This window comes from Xenopus tropicalis, chromosome 8, assembly GCF_000004195.4.
Source record: "Xenopus tropicalis strain Nigerian chromosome 8, UCB_Xtro_10.0, whole genome shotgun sequence".
Classification (NCBI taxonomy): Eukaryota; Metazoa; Chordata; class Amphibia; order Anura; family Pipidae; genus Xenopus; species Xenopus tropicalis.
The window spans coordinates 86,933,921-86,956,985 of NC_030684.2; the positions used below are offsets into that span (position 1 = coordinate 86,933,921).

The 23,065-nt window shown below is 38.9% G+C and overlaps 1 protein-coding gene across 1 annotated transcript in view; it reads right to left on the reverse strand.

Moving 5' to 3' along the window:
• rps6ka5 (ribosomal protein S6 kinase, 90kDa, polypeptide 5) overlaps positions 1-23,065 on the reverse strand; it is a 51,987-nt gene that overhangs the window by 22,757 nt on the left and 6,165 nt on the right. Inside the window, exons 2-4 of the mRNA XM_002933224.5 lie at positions 9,421-9,492; positions 7,034-7,252; positions 1,252-1,367 (exon numbers count right to left, since the gene is read on the reverse strand). Of these exons, the coding sequence (XP_002933270.1) occupies positions 1,252-1,367; positions 7,034-7,252; positions 9,421-9,492 (407 nt within the window). The remainder of the gene's footprint in view (positions 1-1,251; positions 1,368-7,033; positions 7,253-9,420; positions 9,493-23,065) is intronic.

Below are 23,065 nucleotides of genomic sequence, written 5' to 3' on the forward strand. Positions count from 1 at the left end.
TGGCGGTAGCATAGCGAAAACCCAAATGGTTGGTGCTCACTGTAGCAATATCAATTTTAATTCATATGTGAAATAATTATATTATGTCATATTAAGACACACCCGTAAATCCATATGCCCCCTCCTGCCCTGTGGATAGTACAGCAACCCCCAGCATATAATTACACACCTTACAAACCATATAATGACTATCTCCAAATGCTTACAAACTTCCAAAACAAACCCCTGCCAGGTTCACCTCCCACAGGCAGCATAGGGCAGGCAGAATATGGCACACACAAGCAGCATGCAGTGACACAATGCTGGCACTGCTCCTACAGTCTGCCTAAAGTGTGAACAGGAGAACAATGTGGGTGCTTACAGTCTGAGCCTTGGGTGTGAACAATTCAGGGATTAAAAGGAATTAACAGTACAGGGGATTACATGGTTAAACAATACAGGGGTTTACCGCCTGAATCTGAGGTGAGAACCATGCAGGGGGCCAGTTAATCTCAGTACTGATACCATTTAAAGCTTACAAAGAGGTAAGCAGTCTCAGCAGCCAGACAGGAAGGGGGGCGGGCCGCCAGTTGGAAGCACTGCTCTAAACAATCCCCAGAATAAAATACCTTAGTCCCTCCATTCATTCTGATCTGGTTTCTAATTTATAAGATGAAATCTTCAGATCCTTTACACTTCTTCCTGGTACAGTTTGAAGCCCCAACCCTTTTCAGCTCTCCTCAGCTCTTCGACTACTCAAAGAGTAGAGCCTTCTATGCATGCCTGACAGAGAAGCAGCTTTCTGGGAATGCACAGAGAAGCAGAAGCCAATGTGCAACAGCAGCAGCTATTTTTCTGTGCCTGTACATAACTGCCTGACTCACTGTGCATTTCCAAAAGCTTCTTCTCTGTCAGGCATGCACAGAAAGCATTCCTCTTCAACTACCCTGTAGTGGAAGAGATCCGAACAGGAAGAGGGGGCAGAGCTTCACACTGTACCAGTAAGTACAAGAAAGGATCTGGAGATTTCAACTTTTAAATCAGAAACCAGATCAAGCTAAATGCAGGGACAAAGGTATGTTATTCTGAAGGGTTGTTTAGAGTAATAGTAAAAAAATAGATAGAAAAAAGGGTTACTTTTTCTTTAAGTACTGGAGCATCACATGTCACAGCTCTAATAGGGTTATGTAATAAAAAGCACTCATTTTGCAATGAAAGCAGTAACCCATGACAACCAATCAGCAGTGTACATAAATGTGCAAAAAATATTACCTTATGTAAATGTTCAAGTGCCAGAACAATTTCACCAATATATACCAGCACCTCATTTTCAGTGAACTTCTCTCTCTGGGATAAATGAGTGAAGAGCTCTCCACCATTAATATAATCTGTAAGGCAATAATTAAGACACATGTAATACTTCCAAACCCTGATCCACAAAAATGATTATATATTACAATAATAATTTAAAGAAAAACTAAGCTGAATATGGTTAATTTGTTTTCATTTATTTTCACTTACATTACCATATAAGTCCCAGATATTGCAAATTATAGCCTATGGCAGACAGTTTTGGCTATCAGTTAAACTAACTGGAAAAGACTGCAGTCAAAATACTCCCATCCTTCTGGTTTCTACTTTAGTAAAAATAAATGCAAAACAAAGGGAAAGATGTGGAGGTGACAGGCACCCCTTCAATGGGAAACTCTTGCTTCTGTCTTTCTCAGTGGAGGTCTCACTGCCACAAATCATGACTATTTAAAGAGGTAGTTCACCTTAAGATTAACTAAAAAGTAACAATAAAACTGTAGCCTTACAGGGCAACAGTTTTTTGGCTGCTGGGGTCGGAGATCCCCATATGAAAATTGGAATGAGGTAGAAGAGGAGGGTAAATAATGCAAAAACATTAAAAATAAAATAAAAACGATGATGACCATTTGCGAAATTTGCTAGGAATAGGACATTCTTTAACATACTAAAAGTTAACTTAAAGGTGACCCACTCCTTTAATAATGCTGTAACCTGTAGTTCAGAGCAGCTGCATTAATGAGTTTAAATAACTGAGTGCACCAGAAATGTTTGCCAGAGTTACACTACAACACATAAATCCTCATAAATGGTGTGTTTTCTCCACGCCGTGACATAAGCTACAGATATGTCTCATGAACTACTGGTAAGGATTAAAATATCAACGTTATTACCTCAAGCCAGTAGGACTTAAAGATGTTGTTCACCTTCAGGTTAACTTTTAGTATGTTATAGAATGACCTATTCCTAGCAACTTTTCCATTGGTTTTCACGTTTTATTTCCTATAGTTTTTTTTTTTTTTTAATTATTTGGCTTCCTCTTCTGACTCTTTCCAGCTTTCAAATGGGGGAGACTGACCCTAGCAGCCAAAAATCTATTTCTCTGTGAGGCTAAAATGATAGTCAGTTTTTATATATACTTATCTTTTTATTTAGACCCTCTCCTATTTGTAATCCACTCTCTTTCAAACAACTGCCTGGTTGCTAGGTTAAATTGGACCTTAGCAACCAGATAACTGCTGAAATTCCAAACCAGACAGCTGCTGCACAAAAAGCTAGATATTCAAAACCACAACTTATAAAAAATGAAGACTACAAATTGTCTCAGAATATCATTCTCTGCATCATAATAAAAGTTAACTCAAAGGTGAATAACCCCTTTATCTACCCATGTTTTTTGGCTTGATGTTTTTACTGAAAAGGAAGTAAAATGTAAACTGTAACAGCTTAACAGTGCTCAAAAATATTCCCACACACAATTAAGCCATGGACACGACCACTGGTTGTAGGAAAGATCATTCTACTACTGTCAAGAGCCGAATCGTCAGATATGCAGGCAAAATTCATTACTATCTATCTGACTATTAAAAATTAATGTTAGAATGTTTGGGTGCCTTCAAAGGGGCCTGATCAAAATTTTCAGTCCTGCCTGATTGACGAGAAATAATGGACTCACACAACTTAGTTACTAAACAACCAGATCTTATAGAAGTATGGCCACAACAAAGCAAGGCAAGTTGGCCTTTAAGTGCTTCCATCCAGTCTTTAAAATAAAGTGCATAACAGATGACTGCACCAGAATAATGTTAGGTAAGTCAGAACTGTTCCAGAATGAATTAGGTCACTTGCTGACATTTTTGTTTTTGGGAACAGGCCTGACCAACAGGGGTACTTGCAATTCTTTTATTATTAGTAGTTAATTTTATTACAATCCAGAATTTGGTAGTTAGTTACATTAGTTCCACCTTCTCCTTTACTTTTTCTATTTCCTTTGCTATATCACAGGGCTCTCTAACTTTTTATTAAACACCACGGTTTCGATGTGCCAAAAGGCTTCCTATTTAGCAAACAAAATGGCGTGGAGACTGTAAAAGTTAAAGAGATAGGTCTCTAAGCCAAAGTCCATATTTATCTAAATATATGTAAACACTAAACCTTTACAGAGCAGTTCCTGCATATTTCCTCCAAAAGCATTTAGCCAAAATATTTAAAGAATTCTCTGGAAGTGATAAAATCCCCCAACCCCCTACCCTTCCCCAGTAACAATTATTGCAATGAAAAATATCTCTTGCCGAAACACATTTCTTTTGTGCAGCCTTTTACAATCCTAGTGAGGTAGACATAAACTAAACCTGCGCATCAGGTTACAGAATGTCAATTTACTATCAGGGAATGTGGGACATTTTCAGTTAACATGTAATTAAAACAAGCCAGTTGGAAGCAGATTTGGTTGAGTGTACTTTTAACACTGAAACCTATCAATATATGAATTCATCCATTGGCAGATGAAATGTTTAAATCGTCTTGATCAAAGAACAGACCATATGCATAGTAAATGGGTATAGGTCATGTAGTTACAGGATTAGTATGTATATGGCCATCTTTACCAAAAGCTTTATACTGTGTGTATAATGTTTAGTCAGCGGACACACTGAGCATGCGCCATCACATGCCCTAAAATGACAGTATGCATAACAAATTATTCTTAAAGTAAGGGGCACACCAGTCTTTACTTGTTCACTGTCTGAGTTATGCCTTAACTTAAGTCTTTTATTTGTTTTTTGGTTTTTTTTTAATTGTATGACCTCATAAATTAAATGAAAATAAACTGAATAAAATTCAGAGCAAACAAGTATGCTTTATTGTAAATATGATACTAATATTGAGCTTTTCCTATGAGTAGGGAGCTGCTACCCAGCTGAATCAATGCAAAATATGCAGGGAACATTCTTTCTGTAACTAGTGTTCAAAATGCCTTTTTTTAAATGCGCTGTAAAAAAAGATTAGTTGCAAGATGCATATACCTGTATGTAGAATATACAATGGTATCTTATTAATAATATCTTTTTTTTACACTAAAAATGTTGGTGGGTAAAGATCATATGCACGCACTTCTAGCACAAGCAGGGTCCATGAGATGAATCACACAGTTCCTTTGTGCACAAATAAATTTAAATAAAATGTTTTTGTTCAAATTAATATACATTAATGACATTTGAAGACTACGTATGAACAGAGTAACCAAATATTTTCTGTTTAGCAGCTGATAAATAAAGCGAGAATAATTGGTAAAACGTATGTTACAGGCAATCTCCCTTAAGTATCTATTCTATGTAATACAATCTCCACTCTCCAGTCAATTCAGTCTAAGGTGACAATTTTCCAAAAGATAAAGCTAAATATATATTCTGACTATGCCTAGAGCCAACACCTTCTTTCAACAGAAAAATAAACAGGCATTGTGATAACACAGTCACTGTCAGCTTCACTGCTATCTGGGTCACTTCCCATCTGAGAAGAGGAACCTAGCTCCTTTCTTTTACATTTTGCCATTGTATAACTACTTTGATCTTTATCCATAACAATGTTAACAAGAGAACTACCGTACCTTACTCTTAGAACACTGCTCATGTATAAAAACAATTATATATAAAAAGGCCAATCAATCACATCACAACAACTAGGGATGCACCGAATCCAGGATTCGGTTCGCTATTCGGCCTTTTTCGGCAGAATTTGGATTCGGCCAAATCCATGGTCCTGGCCAAACCGAATCTTAAAAATCACATGACTTTTTGTCACATAAACACGAATGTAGAAATTTTTTTGCTGCGCACTGACATTTAACCCTTTCAAATCCTAATTATCATATGCTAATTAGGATTTGGTTCGGTGTTTTAAGATTGGTTCGGGGGTTTGGCTGAATCTGAAAATCTGGATTCGGTGCATCCCTAACAACAACATGAATAGAGGCTGTCAAAACAAAGACCACATCAACAATGCTTTCATCGCTAAATCAATCAGGTAGGCCCATTGGAGTGCCCCATACATGGGCAGATAAGCTGCTGATCTGGACTAAAGGTGGCCATACACGAGCAGATCCGCTCGCTTGGCGATGTCGCCAAGCGAGCGGATCTTCCCCCGATATCCCCACCTACGGGTGGGCGATATCGGGGAGCATTTAGGTAAAAAAAATAATAATACGATCATTTGGCCCTGGGGCCAAACGATCGGATTATGTGGGCGGCAATGGAGCAGTCGGATCGGGGACCGCATCAACGAGCCGATGCGGTCCCCGATCCGACCAGATTTTCTAACCTGGCCGATCGAGATCTGGCCAATTTCAGGCCAGATATCGGTCGGCCAGGCCGCTCTGCTCTCCCCATACACGGGCCGATTAGCTGCCGAATCGGTCCAAGGGACCGATATCGGCAGCTATAGTCGGCCCGTGTATGGCCACCTTAAAGGAGCTGAATTGGCAGATGAAATCTGCCTGTGTATGGCCACATTAAGCTAACTTCCCAAAATTACTTCATAAACTTAATAACAGACAGCTAGTATTTATAACTCAGTCATCCCCCCCCCTCAGTCATCATAAGCAACATGTTGCTCACCAACTCCTTGGATGTTGCTCCCAGTGATCTTAATGCACATGATTATTTTTGAATTACTGGCTTGTAGACTAGTTTTAGTTGCAACAAAACCAGGTGTACTGCCAAACAGACCGTCATGTAGACTGCCAGTCCACACAGGGGCTACCAGATAGCCAATTACAGCCTTTATTTGGCACCCCAGGGAAATTTTTTATTGCTTGTGTTGCTCCCCAAATCTTTTTACGTTTAATAGTGGCTTGCCAGTAAAAAAAGGTTGGGGACCCCTGTTTTAACCTATGTAAAAATAAAAAAAATGATACTATAAAGGAAAAAGCAGTACAAGATTATCTAGCCAGATGTGTCCATTTAAACGTGTCCATTTAAATAACTGCAGTCATTGCAGTGATTACAGAATGTTACTATATTGCAGTCAAGGCCAATACAGTTACATTCTGGAATCACTTACCCTGACAACTGTCCTGTAAATGGAATGTCCTTATATACATAAGCATGCACTAATATATTAGAATTCTAGGAAAAAACTGCAGAAAGCAGCTTGCAAAAGACAGTGCTAGAGTTCTGTGGAAACACATGTGCTGTAATGGGAGGGAAGCTCATTCTTTCACTTCTTCCCAAACTTGCTTAAGAACAAAATGTTCTTAGTGGAAGGCCTTCTGCCACACCCATTCCTAATCCTCATTCTACTCGCAAAGTAGCAGAAACTGGCTTCTTCTTATATACATTTAGAGCATAACATAATGGTTCAATTTTGGGCCTGAACTCATCCCCTACTGGCCCCTATGAGTATCACCTGAAAGCCCATACACAATCACTTGTCTCGATTCTTGCCTGCCTACACAGCAGTACACATTCAGAAAACCTGAAGAGTGCCGAGACTGGCAATAATTGGGCATTTATAAAAGGCTACAAATGAGGGTGATATCAGCTCCATGATCATAGATTACTAATAATGGGCAGGTAAAATACCTAATTTTATTTACATAACCATTAGATCATCCCAAAACCTAAAATGCAGTCTACTCTTGACAAGCAGGCATCTGAAGTGCACACATACTGCAGTATACTGTTTATATAACATTTATAAATACACACATTCACATATATTAAATTATGCTTTTCAAGCTGAGTCTTACCCAAAATGAGATGAAGTTTTGTGTCTGTCTGAAAAGCATAATGAAGTGTAACAAGGAAAGGCGATTGCCTTATATGTTCCAACACTTGTCGTTCTGTTCTTGTGTGTTCTGCCGTCTTTGCTTTTTGGATGATAGTTGCCTTTTTTAATACTTTCATTGCATAAAGCTTCCCAGAGTCATGGCCGCTGATTTTTCGCACCAGAAATACTTTGCCATATGCTGTATGCATTAACAGAGGGAAAAAACACACAACTTTAGTCCCATGGTATTTAAAAAAAAGTAATAGGCAATCTATATCACCCACTGCCCAGATACCTGAAATGTTACTTTTTTTCCTACTTAAATGGGACCTGTCGCCCTAAGAAATAATTCCAAATTTATTACTATTGTGTTTGTCAAGCAAAATAAATTTCACTTAAACTATATAAATAAAAAACTTGTTTGCTTCAATCTTGGAATTACACAATCATAACATGCAGGATGGTGCCATTTTGTGGACATAAATATTTGTATCATGCCCAAATCTTGTTTTTGTGATAGAATGGAGGACCAGATGCCCATGCACCGGCTACACAATTAGTGAGAAGTGAAGTGACTCCTATACAAGGTGCTGAATGGAAAGTGAAATGGTCTGCCCCTCATTTATGCCTAAGGTATAGGCAGGGTAGGACATGTATGATTTTTAAATAATAATAATGGGAATGGATGTGTTAATGAAAAAAAGGAATTTGGGTTTCATGTTCAATTTAAAAATATTTTTTTTATGTCTGGGTGACAGGTTCCCTTTAAACCTTTGCTCCAGTACAGAAGGTGCACAATTTCTGAATGATATCACTGCAAACCAAAGGCTGAACCAGTGGTTCAAGTGGTGGGGGACAGCAGGAATTACAATATTTCAGATATTACAAAACTATTGCAATAAACTGCTATGATCAGGTTTGTTATCTTGTTTTCAGCTAATGGGTTCTGACTAACTGTTTAAAGAAACTGCATGTCCTGTTCTGTTAAATTGCTGTATTACTGTATACACATACAGCAATTACTCATTATAATGCAATGATACAGTATCCTCCAAAAATATTTAGACCCTTGATATTTGACCTAATACATTCTTTGTTTAAATTTTGTTCTTGATAATTTTATTGCAACAGAAACTCAAAAATGTTTTTTTTTTTTTTTGGTCTGGCACAGTTTTGTAATACAGTAGTTTGTTTACATAATTATAAAATCCATATACATTAATACCCAGATAGATTTGAAGCTTTTATTGCTACACAGGTTGCTTTACAAAATATTAGCATAGTCACATTAAAACTAATTTTTAATTTCAGTGTTTTCAAATAATAAAAAAAACCCACAAATACAAGTATATTGTAGAAATGATACCTAAAAATACATTGCAAGCTTTTGGAGCTCTAAGGCTTGCAATGTATTTTCATTGTTAGCCAATATAGGTATAATTTCTATCTATTTTTTTTTTTATTATTTTTGAAACTGGCTAACACGGTACTGCAGGTTTTGTATAGTGTTTTTAAATAAAATATATCAGAGGCCAACATTTGAGTGTGAAATTTGTTATTCTGTAAAATAGAAAAAAAAAATTCCCATCAAAGTGGTAGCAATAAACACATTTGGAGTTATATAATAACCTGTGCAAAGTTTACAGGTCTAGTGTAAAACCAATCAGGAGATAGCAATTACAGGTCAGGTGTTTCAAATAAAACATCTTATCGTTTGCTTTGGGTTACTGCATCTATGCAAGCTCTGTGCCTTTTCATATGGAGGCTGGACTCTAATGATAAACTCTAGTAGTGAACAATTGGAAGTTATGGGAAGTTCATTTAATTTTGGTTTGTTTGGGTATATCAGCTGCTACACATTATTTTTAATAATAATAGACCCTTATTAAAGGGTCTGCTGACTTGATTACTAGTTATTATAAATCATGCAGGTTTGATTTCTAAAACTGTCTGCTTAAATTTGAAACAGGAAGAACACCCAGAGTATTGTGCAACGCAACCCTACAAGGAAAAAAACTTAGTGATCTATTTTACTGGGGATGCCTAATATTTTGGCATCCCCCTAGTGAAATAGATTTTACGTATTCATTTTAAGTGTTGTGGTTTCCCTTTTCAAAGGAATAAACAAGCTGATACGTGCAAAACTATAAAAAAATAAAAAATCAAAAAATAAAAGTCTGCAACATACAGCCTTAGTGACAGAATAGTTAAACCACAAATAGAAGCTAGTAGCTGCTGTTTATAAAAGAGTAGTAGACAACTGACCGGGTGCAGGTAAAAAATACATGTATAGGAAAAAGGTACTCTGCAAATTACTCCACAAAAAATGTTTTTAAATAATATCTGTTGGATGTTTTGGGCTCTTACCTCCGGTTCCAAGGACTTTCAATAGTTCAAAGTTTTCAAGGCCAACTTTTTCTGTGTGTCCTGTTAAGTTTGCTATAAAACATTTAAAACATATTTGTCAAACTCTATTATCATTATAAGTAACAAGTATTGATGAATCAGAATCATCAAATGGAAACATTTTTCTAAAAAGTAGAGTGCTCCCAGGACCTAATGTTGATTTGAAATCTGAATCAGGATACACATCAGGCCTACAGTAGCCTGTTCCTGCTAAGCACATGGTCGTTTCTAAAATGTAAGTTCTTCAACTTGCGACCTATGTACATTGCTCCAAAGGTATTTTTTTTCCTCCCATGATCACCAGCAATGGTGAGTTTCACATATTGTTTTTTAGATAAATATTTCCATAGTATCTGGCACACAACGAAGAGTGTAAAACATTCTACAATAAAATTGTAAGGGTTCATAACCAATATAGTTTGTGAGGGAAGCAATACAGAAAATTATGGAAAAAAAAAAGTTTTCTTTTTATGAACAATTAGAGGGACCTTGAAAAAAGAAAGTGAAAGCCCTGGATTGTACATTAGTTTTTATTAAACAAATGCAAGGGCAGGGCAATAAATAAAAGTTAGTGTGCCTTTAAGACTTATCCATCAGTATGTAAAAAAATTACATTAATGGAAAAATGCTGTGCAATGTAAACAATTATTCCTCTGTGCGAATATTTTTTCCTGGGTGCGTAATAGTTATATAGGGTTTAAGTTCAACCCTTTCCAAGTAAACCCCAGCACGCACACATAGACCCATCCCGACCTATCTATGCACTCACATAAACTATATATACCAACATAAATACTTAACAGAATCTGCCATTACGACTTCACTCGGCATTCCACAACCTCACTGTAAAAACCACCTACGCTGCTTCAAATGAAAGTCCAGTTTCTCTAATTTAAAGGGGTGGCCTCTGGTGCGCTGGTTGTTTTTATGGGAAAAAAAAACCATCCCCTATCTGCCTATAATGCCTCCTAATGTACTTATACAGAGTAATCATGTCCCTTCGCAAGCGCCTTTTTTCCAGAGCAAACAACCCAAACTTGACAGTCTAACCTCATAGTTTAAATCTCCCATCCCCTTTCCCAGTTTAGGTGCACATCTCTGCATTCTCTCCAGCTCATTAATATCCTTCTTAAGGACTAGAGCCCAAAACTGCACTGCAACCTTATAGACCTATAAAGAGACAGTCAGCTTGGTCCTGTGTTAATGAAAAGATCATTTAAAAATCTTAACGTGTATGGCCAGCTTCATTCTCTCATTAAGTTTGCACTTTTCCAAAATTTGCACACCAAAATTGCTAAAGCAGAAATAGCTGATTAGTTTGCACTTTTCCCTACATCATCACAGGCCATGGTGGGAAAAAAGGAACTCATCCCACTTTTTAATGTTGTTTCAAACAAATATCTATGCTTTTAGGGCTGTGGCAGACGGGGAGATAAGCCGTCCACAACAAATCTCCCCGAAAATGGCATACGCAGAGAAGTTGCCTTGAGAGGTAACTTTACATTTTTGCCAGTGGAATGGCATTTCGGGGAGATTAGTCGCGGGCAACTAATCTTGCTTCATGGGAGGGAATCTAAAGATACACTACAGGGTCAGCAAACCTGTCTCGTGAATTAAAAAAAAAAAAAAACAACAATTACATATAATCTGATAGAACCAGCTGGTATCCCTACTGCAAGCTAAATTGCCAGTACTTGAGTGCTGAATCTATGAATTCATCCAAATGATACATTTGCAGTATTGGGGAGGCTGGGTATTCTGTCAGATATCTAATATATGCAACAGCAAAAAAATCCAGTAGAACACTGAAGATGCAAGCCGTGAAAAAATTGTATTTTATTTGCCCAAGTACATATAAACAAGCAAAGAGCAACGTTTCGGGACCCTCCGGACCCTTTCTCAAGCTCGAGAAAGGGTCCGGAGGGTCCCGAAACGTTGCAAGCAAAGAGCAACGTTTCGGGACCCTCCGGACCCGTTGGATATTGACCCCCATGCAAGGTGAGGTTCTTCCAGTATTTGCACCTGATACCCGTTTGGGTAAGTTAACAGAGGGTTGAGCTCCCTAATACTGCTATAGATATCTAATATATGGACAGGGAATAAAGACAATTACTAGGCCTGTCTACAGTTGTTAGTGCTGGGCGGTATACCGGCAAAAACCGATCACCGTTTTTTTTTTTGAAACCGATATGAATTTTCTACATACCCCCATACCGGTGTGCGTGAATACTTCCGGGTGCGCACGTGACGTCAGCGCGCACACTCTACAAAAGCGCCATCGCTAGGACGCATTCAGAGTCGGATACCAATGTGAGCTGTCGGGGGGGTGCCTGGCAAGTAATTTATATTTTATGTGGAGGGGATGGGGGGTGTTATTTATGTGGAGGGGATGGGGGGGTGTTATTTATGTGAAGGGGATGGGGGGGTGTTTGGGGTGGGGTAGGGGGGGGTGTGTGCGGATGGGGGGGTGTTTGGGGTGGGGTGGGGGGGTGTGTGCGGATGGGGGGGTGTTTGGGGTGGGGTGGGGGGGGGTGTGTGCGGATGGGGGGGTGCGTGCGGATGGGGGGGTGTTTGGGGTGGGGTGGGGGGGTGCGTGCGGATGGGGGGGTGTTTGGGGTGGGGGGGGTGCGTGCGGATGGGGGGGTGTTTGGGGTGGGGGGGTGCGTGCGGATGGGGGGGTGGGGGGGTGGTGTGCGGATGGGGGGTGTTTGGGGTGGGGTGGGGGGGTTGTGTGCGGATGGGGGGGTGTTTGGGGTGGGGTGGGGGGTGTGTGTGCGGATGGGGGGGTGTTTGGGGTGGGGTGGGGTGGGGGGTGCGTGCAGGTGGGCTGCGTGCGGGTGTTTGGGGTGGTCACCTAATCATGCATGGGGAAAAAAAAAATACCGTCAAATACCGTGATACCGATATAATTTTGAAAAATACCGTGATATAAATTTTTGGTCATACCGCCCAGCACTAACAGTTGTATCACCAATACTAAAGATAAGGAGCCCTCCTGTTCCTCAAGTGATTACTATTACTGAGCAAAGCCCCACACAGAGGACACACCAACTAAAACTCCACAAGATGTGTATTTTGCTCTTGTATTAAAGGGAAGTAATCAAAGAAGTATCAAAAGTATCAAAGAAAGAGGCAGCTGGCGCACTTCAGAATATACACTTACAGTGTCCTGACTAGGCAGTTTTAGCCAGGCGCATTGCCTGGCTAATTGCCCCCGCTGCCTGGCTTCTCTCTATCCCCGCTCTGCCCTCAGGTTGCACACATAGCTGTATTTTGTGTGTTGAAGACAATAGGACTGTGCAATGTTTGCTAGAGCACACAGTCCTATTGGTGTGTATAAAAAAAACAGTAATTTTAGCACAGGAGGGGTTTTTAGAGGCACTTATATTTATTTTTTTCCCCCTCATCCAATGCAATTTTTTCTAAGCCAGATCTTTTTTCTTTTTTTTTGGGGGGGGGGGGGGGGGGAGAACACTAACTTAAGGGAGACACTCATAAGAGATGTATGTATGTATGTATGTATGTACGTACATCAGTGATGTAGAGGATAAAACCACTGCCCACAAAAAAGTTCAGTACTAGCCAATCAGCAAGACTTACATCATTAGTTGCTAAGGCCTCTGAATTGAGTACTTTCTGGATCTAACCATATATGTTGCCTAATAGAAGTAAAAATAACAGTGTCAAAGTGTGTGTAAGGAGAATATTAAGAGCATTTTATAAATATGCTTATTCATTTAACTCATGTGGTATGAAAGAGTTAAGCAAAAATATCCACTTTCTTTTTTTCAGAACAGAGGTATTGATTTCACCTCCCTAAAATGTAAGAATGTTCTGGAGAATCCAGATATTTTTAAACCAGCACAAGCCCCACCAGGACATTCATGCAAATGCCTAATGACTGAGGTTTGCTCTTTTACCCTTGTGGTATCACATGGAAACTTCTTACAGTGTATTACATGTACATGTTAAATAATATATAATCACCTCAGTTTTGTGGAAGTATGAATCCTATGGCTTTTACCAAATCTATTCCATGTGTGTTCGGTTCATGTGTCTGCAAGTCACAATTGCTACATTGCAGGGACTTGGAAATACTGGTATTGGAGAAATTACTGTCTTGGGTGCCCTGCTAAAACATGTCTTTGTGTCTCAGCAGAATGGGATTTGGAGTTAAAATATGCCAGTGTTTCCATGGAACAACTGACAGCTGGCCACTGATTGCTATAGGTTCTCTGCTCTCCAGCAGAGAAATCATTATTATTAAAACATAGATTATTTTGTTGGCTATGTACGGTCCTATAATATGCTTTTCTAATCAATGTTTTATTATAGCCCAAGCCTGTCAGCTTTTAGATAATTCCTATGCATGTATTTTAAAAGTTTCCAACTCAGAAACATTTTAAGCTTACTAAATTCATCCACTGGTATTGCTTTATCAAGTGGGTAATGGCTGTCATAATATAAAACTATAAGTTGGGAGATGTTGGTTAAAAAAAATAAAATAACGTCACCCACACTATAGAGGTCAGAAGAATATTATATTGATTAATATTTAATGAAATGAGGAATTCATGTGAAAACTAAGATCATCCTATTTTCAGGAAAATTCGATCATCTATGAATCTGTAACAAAAGGTCAGGTAGTAAAGACAGTTACCGGACAGTTACCATTAGAGTCCACACAGTACCATTACAGCCTGTGTTTTAATGATATGCAAGTTACTAGACGGGTTTGGGGAGGAAGGTTGAAGCGATGCAGAAAAATGTGAGTTTGGAAACACAAGAGGTAAAGTGTGCCAATTGCAGCCTTTTTGAACTTTGCGTGTATGTTAACATTTAACTGTAATCCACTGTATTAATACCTACTACTTTTTTCTTAAAGAGGTGACTCACCTTTAATATATTATAGAATTTCCTATTACTAGCAACTTTGTGATTGGTCTTCATTATTTATTTTTTTATAGTTTCTGAATTATTAGCCTTCTTCTTCTACATCTATCTAAATTTAAAATGGGGGTCACTGAACCCCGCAGCTAATAAACTATTGTCTTTTGCGCTTAAAATTTTATTATTGTTACTTTTTATTTAGGCCCCCTCCTACTCATATCAGCCTAGTTGCTAAGGTAAAGAACACCCTAAAAACCAGATACGTCTCAGAATAATATCATCATACTAAAAGTTAATTTAAATGTTTACAAACCCTTATAAAAGGTAAATTACACCTTTAGAACGAATAGCTACTCACCTAATAGTATATATCATATTAAATGGCCTATTAAAATATCTTACCAAACTGGAATATAAATATCAGTAAATATTGCCCTTTTACGTCTTTTCCCTTGAGCCACCGTTTTGAGAGGGTCTGTGTGCTCCCTCAGAGACCCAGAAATTAAGCAGCTCTAAATGTAACAGGAAGAAGTTGTGGGCAGGGTCAGACTGGGCTGGCAGGGCACCGGGAAAAAAAACAAAACAGTGGGCCCTGGCCCTCATGACCCCCACAGCCCCCGGCCTTTCTCCGCTGGTAACTGCCGGCGCATCTCCCCTTCAGCATGGCTACGAGGAGGAAGTGCAGTACGCGGTGGGGGTTTGACATTGTGTAGGAGCTGCATAGGAGTTCACGACTGAGGTTTGGGGCCCCCAGGCAGCAACCCTGGTGCTCCCCGGGTACCCCAGTCTGACCCCAAGAGTGGGGGTAAGAAACAACTCTGTCAATTAACTGGCTGATGTGACCTAAGATGTAAATGTGCCCTTGGTTTGTTTGTGGGCTCCGTGAATCCCAAAGGGCCCTGGTTACTTAAAATGGCAATTTTATATTAAGAATTACCCAATGGCACATGCTACTAAAAGAGTATATTTTAATAAAAATGGTTTATTTAGATGTGCTTTACATATATTTTTTTTATAGAGTCCTACATTGTTCAGGTGTAATTCTTTAAGCCACATTCTAAAATATAAAAATGCTACAAAATAAAATTTTACAGAAAAATTAAAAAAAAAAAACAAATATAGTAACTTACTTCTTAAGCAGTTTTACACTGAACATCACTGGACACACAACGAAGAGGTGTTGGGGCAAAATTTGTTCATCTATTGTATTTATTTAGAAAGCAGTTTGTATTGCCTCTCGCTAAATGAATCTCTGGCACTTCATAAACAAGCATTGGTCAGGAAAACAAACTTCTAGGGGCATCCCTCTTTTTGGCAATGGTAAATGGTTCATTATTCTTAACTACTCAAACATCTTGATAATTTAATCATGTGCCTACTCGGAAATTTAAGTAAGTGGGATGAATGTTCTTATAGCCAGTAAAATATCTATGAGTTTTAGATGGTGTTAAGCTGGTTATAACTCTGCTTTCGTTGTTTGTGTTATTACATAACAGAATATTTCTAGAACAACTTCCTTTCCAGCTGTTACACACAGCATCATGTCCCTAAAAAAGCAACTGTGCAAGATGAACACACAAGCACTTTGACAGAGTGACAAAAAAATACCAATAAGGAAGCAGAAATAAATTAACTTCCTAAACATATGTTGATTATAAAAATGACTAACAATTATAGGGCCTAATTTACTAATAACCCAGATGCAAATGCTAACAAATGAAGGGATATAACCCACCCCCTTAGTGCTCAATAAAAAAACACTTATATCTGTAGCATACCTGCACTCTGTAAAGGATAATCGAGAGGATGAGGTAAGGTGTAGCACAGAAAGGCATCCTTACTGCTGCCTATTGCCTACCATACAGCAGCAGGGAATCAGAGTACTTTCTCCCACTGCAGGGACAATTCCCATACTGGAAGTGTGTTAAAATCTGTAGATTCTTCTTGATATGTGGAGAAGAAAGTATAATATTGATGTTTTACAAAGCTATTTAATGTTTCAATAAAAGCTTAATATTTATGCTGTAACACAACACTGGATGCTCACCAAAGCAGATGAGCAGAAAATCTCCTTTCTTTGACAGACTAGTTTGTGAACTTACAGGCTGCTGGGTGCATTGTACTTACCAGACCTTACATGCAACACAAAGGACTGTGAGAAGAAGGTATAGTCAACTGCATTCACATGACCATGAAGCAGCTTATATAGCCGAGTCTAGACAACGGGTAGCCAGACAACAGCCTTGGGTGCAGCAGGAGGAAACATTTACAGAAGTGCAGTTAAGCCAGCCAGCCGGACCTGTGAATGCACAGTAAGTGGTTCTCTATAGGGCTGCACTGTCCTTTTATTTAAAGCATTTGCTACTTTGTACAGGGCAAGTTTAAAGTTATTCCAAAGCACAGATGCTTTTAATCCAACGGAACTGCCCAACACACAGGAAGCATGTTTGGCTGGCATGTGATTGATGTTACTAAGCATACTGGGACTCTTAAAAGGTTGAGAAGCCCTCTGTTCGGTGCCAGCAATGAGAGGCTGCACAGAATGGAGGTGTTTGTACCAGAACAGAAGAAGTGTGGGACAGCAGAAAAAGTGAGTTGAGGGAATGGGAAGGGTACTGAATACAAGAGAAATTAGGAACTGGTAGAAAAAATAGGAATTACTTTTAGGTATACCCGCTTGGCAGGGGATTTCCCAAGGCAATTTCTGGGGCTGCTGCTGCCTGAGTAGAATTGTCTCGTGTCACTACCACTAAAGGAAAACCCTCCTTTTACTGTTGACATTTACCATCCACCATGCAGAGCCTCTAATAAGTGAATTAATACTTTTGGTTCAGGTCAACTAGCATATATCCATGCTGACAGTAATTAGATTTGTTTGTTTTTAAATTTTCTTTTTTAGTAGCCATAGACGTGGCCATACAGTGGCCAATCCAGTACAATATCTGAACTGTCAACCAGTGGACCAGACAGGCAAATGCAGTACAATTGGCCATACATGCACGTGGCAACCTTTTACCCCAAGAAATACTTCATAGGAAGTAAAGAGCCACTGCAGTATTGCTTATTACAAGGGACCTCACCAAATGGACAAAAAAATCAGGTTATATGAAATATACCTTATAAAAGACAAATGAGAGGTGAAATGATAATAAATCATGATAATAAAGATTGGGAGACATTTATTTAAAAAATCGGTCCAACAATATCCCTCTGTTATTTATTAGGAATTCACTGGAAATATTCAAAGGAATGGGACAGACAGATATCTAAGGAGACATTTATTAAAAAAAGCTATTAATAAAAGGATGATAAAAAGGATGATATTAATTCATTTAATTTTGTTGTGTACCTTCTGAGTGAAAATGTGAGCCACAGTATACTAGGAAGCAGGGTCAGGAAAGGTAGCAGGGAAACTTCTGTTGGGCCGTGCCCACCTATATCAGAATACTCATTAACTCTTATTTTAAACAAAGAACTTTAAAATAGAGTCCCTCATGGAGCCCATTTTTGAAACCCCAGACTGGCAAACCGCATTTTTACTCGAATTGACCCACTAACTGACCCACAACTGCCTTATCCGCAACCCATTGATCACCATTAAACAGGAAATGCTGTTTATGCAAGCCGGAAGGGACATCATCAGAAGTGGGCAGTTATACGAGTAAAATAGATAATATACAGTGGATATAAAAAGTCTACACAGCCCTGGTAAAATGTCAGGTTCCTGTGCTGTTAAAAAATGAGACAAAGATAAATCATTTCAGAACTTTTTCCACCTTTAATGTGACCTATAAACTGTACCACTGAATTGAAAAACAAACTGAAATCTTTTAGGTGGAGGGAAGAAAACCAAAAAAACTAAAATAATGTGGTTGCATAAGTGTGCACACCCTCTTCTAACTGGGGAAGTAGCTGTGTTCAGAATTGAACAATCACATTCAAAATCATGTTAGGCTGATGCCACATGCGGCATAGGGTTGATTTTTTCGGCAAGCGGAAAAACGCTTGCCGAAAATTCAGCCATACGCCTGCTAGTTGTGCCTGCACCCGAATGAATGGGATACGCTCGGGTGCAGGCACATGTAGCCGATATACGCACGAAAACGTGAGAGAATGCAAAGTCTCGCATTTTCATGCGTATATCGGCTACATGTGCCAGCACCCGAGCGTATCCCATTCATTCGGGTGCAGGCACAAGTAGCAGGCGTAGGGCTGAATTTTCGGCAAGCGTTTTTCCGCTTGCCGAAAAAATCAGCCCTACGCCGCATGTGGCATCAGCCTTAAATAGGAGTCAGCATACACCGGCCATCATTTAAAGTGACTCTAATTAACCCCAAATACAGTTCAGCTGCTCTAGTTGGTCTTTCCTGACATTTTTTAGTCGCATCCCACAGCAAAACCCATAGTCCACAGAGAGCTTTTAAAGCATCAGAGGGATCTCATTGTTAAAAAATATCAGGCAGGTGAAGGGTACAAAAGAATTTCCAAGGCATTAGATATACTATGGAACACAGTGAAGACAGTCATCATCAAGTGGAGAAAATATGGCACAACAGTGACATTACCAAGAGCTGGACGTCCCTCCAAAATTGATGAAAAGATGAGAAGAAGGTTACCAAGAGGCCTACAGCAACATTAAAGGAGCTGCAGGAATATCTGGCAAGTACTGGCTGTGTGGTACATGTGACAACAATCTCCCCGTATTCTTCATATGTCTGGGCTATGGGGGAGAGTGGCAAGACAAAAGCCTTTTCTTATGAAGAAAAACATCCAAGCCAGGCTACATTTTGCAAAAACACATCTGAAGTCTCCCAAAAGCATGTGGGAAAAGGTGTTATGGTCTGATGAAACCAAGGTTGAACTTTTTGGCCGTAATTCCAAAAAATATGTTTGCCGCAAAAACAATCCTGCACATCACCAAAAGAACACCATATCCACAGTAAGCATGGTGGTGGCATACCCAAAAAGACTGAGTGCTGTCATAAAATCAAAAGGTGCTTCAACAAAGTATTAGTTTAAGGGTGTGCACACTTATGCAACCACATTATTTCAGTTTTTTTGGTTTTCTTCCCTCCACCTAAAAGATTTCAGTTTGTTTTTCAATTGAGTGGTACGGTTTATAGGTCACATTAAAGGTGGAAAAAGTTCTGAAATGATTTATCTTTGTCTCATTTTTGTACAGCACAGGAACCTGACATTTTATCAGGGGTGTGTAGACTTTTTATATCCACTGTAGGTAATATAACAAATATGGATAAGACCTGCAACCTGACCTGCCAACCCACATCTATGGCTGCATCTGAAAACCCTACCCGCTGCAGGACTCTACTCTAAAAAACCTATTCCATTTTGCATTTTACATTAAAGGGTTGTAGCAGTGGGCCCCAGCTAGGCTCTAGGAGCTCCAGTACAACACTACTGGAAAAGCTCTCTGCCCTAATTAGGTATTTTTAGTCAGCACTCACCACTCCAAAAGTTTGTATCTAGGTGTCCACACATCAGCCCCATCAGGTGATACATAGTATTCACAGCACCTTCTCAGAAAAATGATTTAAAAAGCCTTTATTGCTCACATTTGGTTTCAATCTCTAATAAACAGCACATTTCAGGCTTTCACACAGCCTTTTTTAAAGCTCTCTGCCCTATCAAAATTAGGATAACATAAGTGTCAAATTAAAAAGGGTGGAGCTGTAAAAAACAAAAACTGTTACTGTTTTATGTTTACTAATAACAGAAAAATGGTCCTGTTGCATTAAGATCAGAAAATCTAAAAAAGCGACTAACATACATTAATTCATAAAGGGTACGAATAAAAAAACTACATTTCTTGCACAGCCATTCCCTTGTACTTAAAATGATGCAGTGACAGCCATTTATCAAATGTGTGACTCCAGTGTGCTTTAAAAAAGAAGGTTTCAACAAGTACTACTGTAAAGCACAGTATCCCAAAACCCAGAACAAATGCCAAAGTCCCAGTCTAAACTCACTTTTCTGCCTATAGCAGCCGCCTTTCACTTCAGAAGGAGCCCTTCGCTACTTCACTTCAGAAGGAGCCCTTCCACCAGGACTTAATGTAGGCAATCATTCGGGGCAGGCAAGGGAACCTAAGAGTTTATCAGAGTACAGGGAGAGGAGAAAAAGTCACAAACAGGCCGAGGTCTAAACCGTACTAGCAGCGAGGTACAAAATCAGGATCCAAAAAGCATAGTCAAAGAACAGGCAAAAGGGTCAGTACAGGCAGCAATCATCAAGTTTAGGCAGAAGTCAAAAGACAGAAATCAAGCAGGAAAACCCACCCAGGAACTACAAAACTGAGTCTACGTTTGGGCAGTGAAAAAATTGGCAAGGCGTCTGTAAATATTTGAACGCCAAAATAAAGCAAACCAGGCTGGCATCCCCACCGCCCCATTCGACCACCAGGTATTGTTACAACTACTTTCTGTATATGTGTGTGTTTATTCTTTAAAAGGCAACATTAACACATATCATCAGCCTTTTTTAGGAAATAATGGTGAAATGAGTGAATTTCACACAGAAATGAAAATGTAGTATAAGCTTCATCATGCTGAATTACAAATTTTTTCAAATTTGAATTAGAAATTAGAATAGCCACTCTTAGCATCTGTCTTTTTTCATTCTCACTTCATGTAGGAGTTGAAGTCAGATTTTGATTGACAGATCTAATACAGCCCTTTGGAGGGGTGCTCCCTCTGCCTAAAAAATGTATTACTCACGTTTTCACAATAACCGACTTAGACTCACATATCCTGTCATTCTACATGCAGGATGTGTCACGGAATCAGTTATTTTAGATTTTGTTTGTGCTTGAATCAGTTGAGTCAGCTCTAATGAATCTGCTAGGAAAGGGTGTCCCCCCTAAAACATATATACATATATTAGATATGTCAATGAAAATCTGACTCCTGCACGAAGAGAGAATGAAGAAAGACAAACTATGGGGGGAGAGTGAATAACTTGAATAGTTCAGAACCAGTACAGAATTTCTTATTGAATAGTACCAATTTTATTTAGAAAGTTCCTATTTCAGTATATGAAGCTTATATTAAATTTCATTTTCAAAGTAATTTGCATTTATTACATTTTTCTGGATTGTTACATTCCTGTGACTATTGATAAACTATTTTATATTTATGCTTAGATTATAAACTCTACAGGGCAGGGACCTCCTTCCTACTGTGTCTCATACCACATGGCACTTATTCCCTGTGTATTTATACAGTGGCTTGTAATTGTTATTTATTTGTAAAAAATGTTTGGAATCATGTATGATTTTCGTTCCACTTCTCACGTGTACACCACTTTGTATTGGTCTTTCACGAGGAATTCCAATAAAATTGATTCATGTTTGTGGCTGTAATGTGACAAAATGTGGAAAAGTTCAAGGGGGCCGAATACTTTTGCAAGCCACTGTATTTATTTATTATAACACTTTTCCTCCCTGTGTGTAATTTTTTATTTTGTAAGATTGCACAGCACTGCGTACCCTTGTGGCGCTTTATAAATAAAGTTATACATACATACATATTTCTATGAGTGCAAAAGTAAAAGACTCTCAAGACCAGAACACATGTGGGACTTAAATCAATATAAGAAGATTATTATTATGACTTGAATAATCTTTTGTTATATGTATAGGACTGTTTCTTGGCAATTATCTAACTCTAACAACAACATGAACTCTGTGGTAGTTGGAGAATGCATGAGAGTAATGGCAGGCACAGAGAAACACCTCTGAGTACACAGTTTACTCCATGGTTTGCCTAGAAATCTAAAGAGACACAACACACATCAGGATTGATGTGAAATAAAGCTTCTTTTTAACCACAGTCATTGGTGTTCGGAGTGCGTGTTCATAGGTTACCGTGCCTCTGACTAAGTCTTCCCTTGCTACGAGTGTGGGGTTCTGCACCTGGACCAATGGATCAGTATGGTAAGTGGCCATGAAAATTTTATGTTTTGACTAATTGGTGAAGAAAGGGCTCCCCCTAAGTAAAGGGTCCAGGGCAAGCAACCCAGGACAACCATATAGAGTAGTGAGTGAAGCTTTCAAAGAATTGCCATTTTAAGTTTAGAATGTTATATTGTGTTGCATCTTTTAATGTGAAACAAATTATGAAAGGAGATGAAAATCAAAAAGAAGAAAAGGCTAAATCACTGGGGGTTGCCAAATTTTAGGCACCCCCCTGTGATTGTAATAGCTTACCCTGGCCGATGCTCCGCTTAGGAGAAAACTACACTGGCCCAGGATATATGCGAGCATTCCTCTTCCTCCTGTCCTCTTTCTTTAGAATGATGGGGCTGAAGCATGTGCAGTTGACGGTAAAAGCCCGCTTTTTTTTTTTTACTCTACTGCGCATGTGCAAAGAAAGAAAGCATGAAGAAGGATCGTTAGCTTGCATATGGGTTTGAGGTAAGTGATTACAATCACTGGAGAGTGTGCCTAACATTTTGGCACCCCCCCCCCCTCCCCAGAGATTTAGCCTTTACTTCTTCTTTAAAGCTTACTTGTGACAGATTTGACTGTACTTTAGCAAAAATATTATATACATATGTCTACTACAAGCAAAAGAGTTACTTCTGGAGACCAAGTTTTTGTGATGAATCAACTGTTTTTAAAATGAATTTATGTGAAAATGATTAAATCACTCCGAAGCTGCTAAAAGTACAGAATGTTGTGCTGGATGCCAAAAAACAG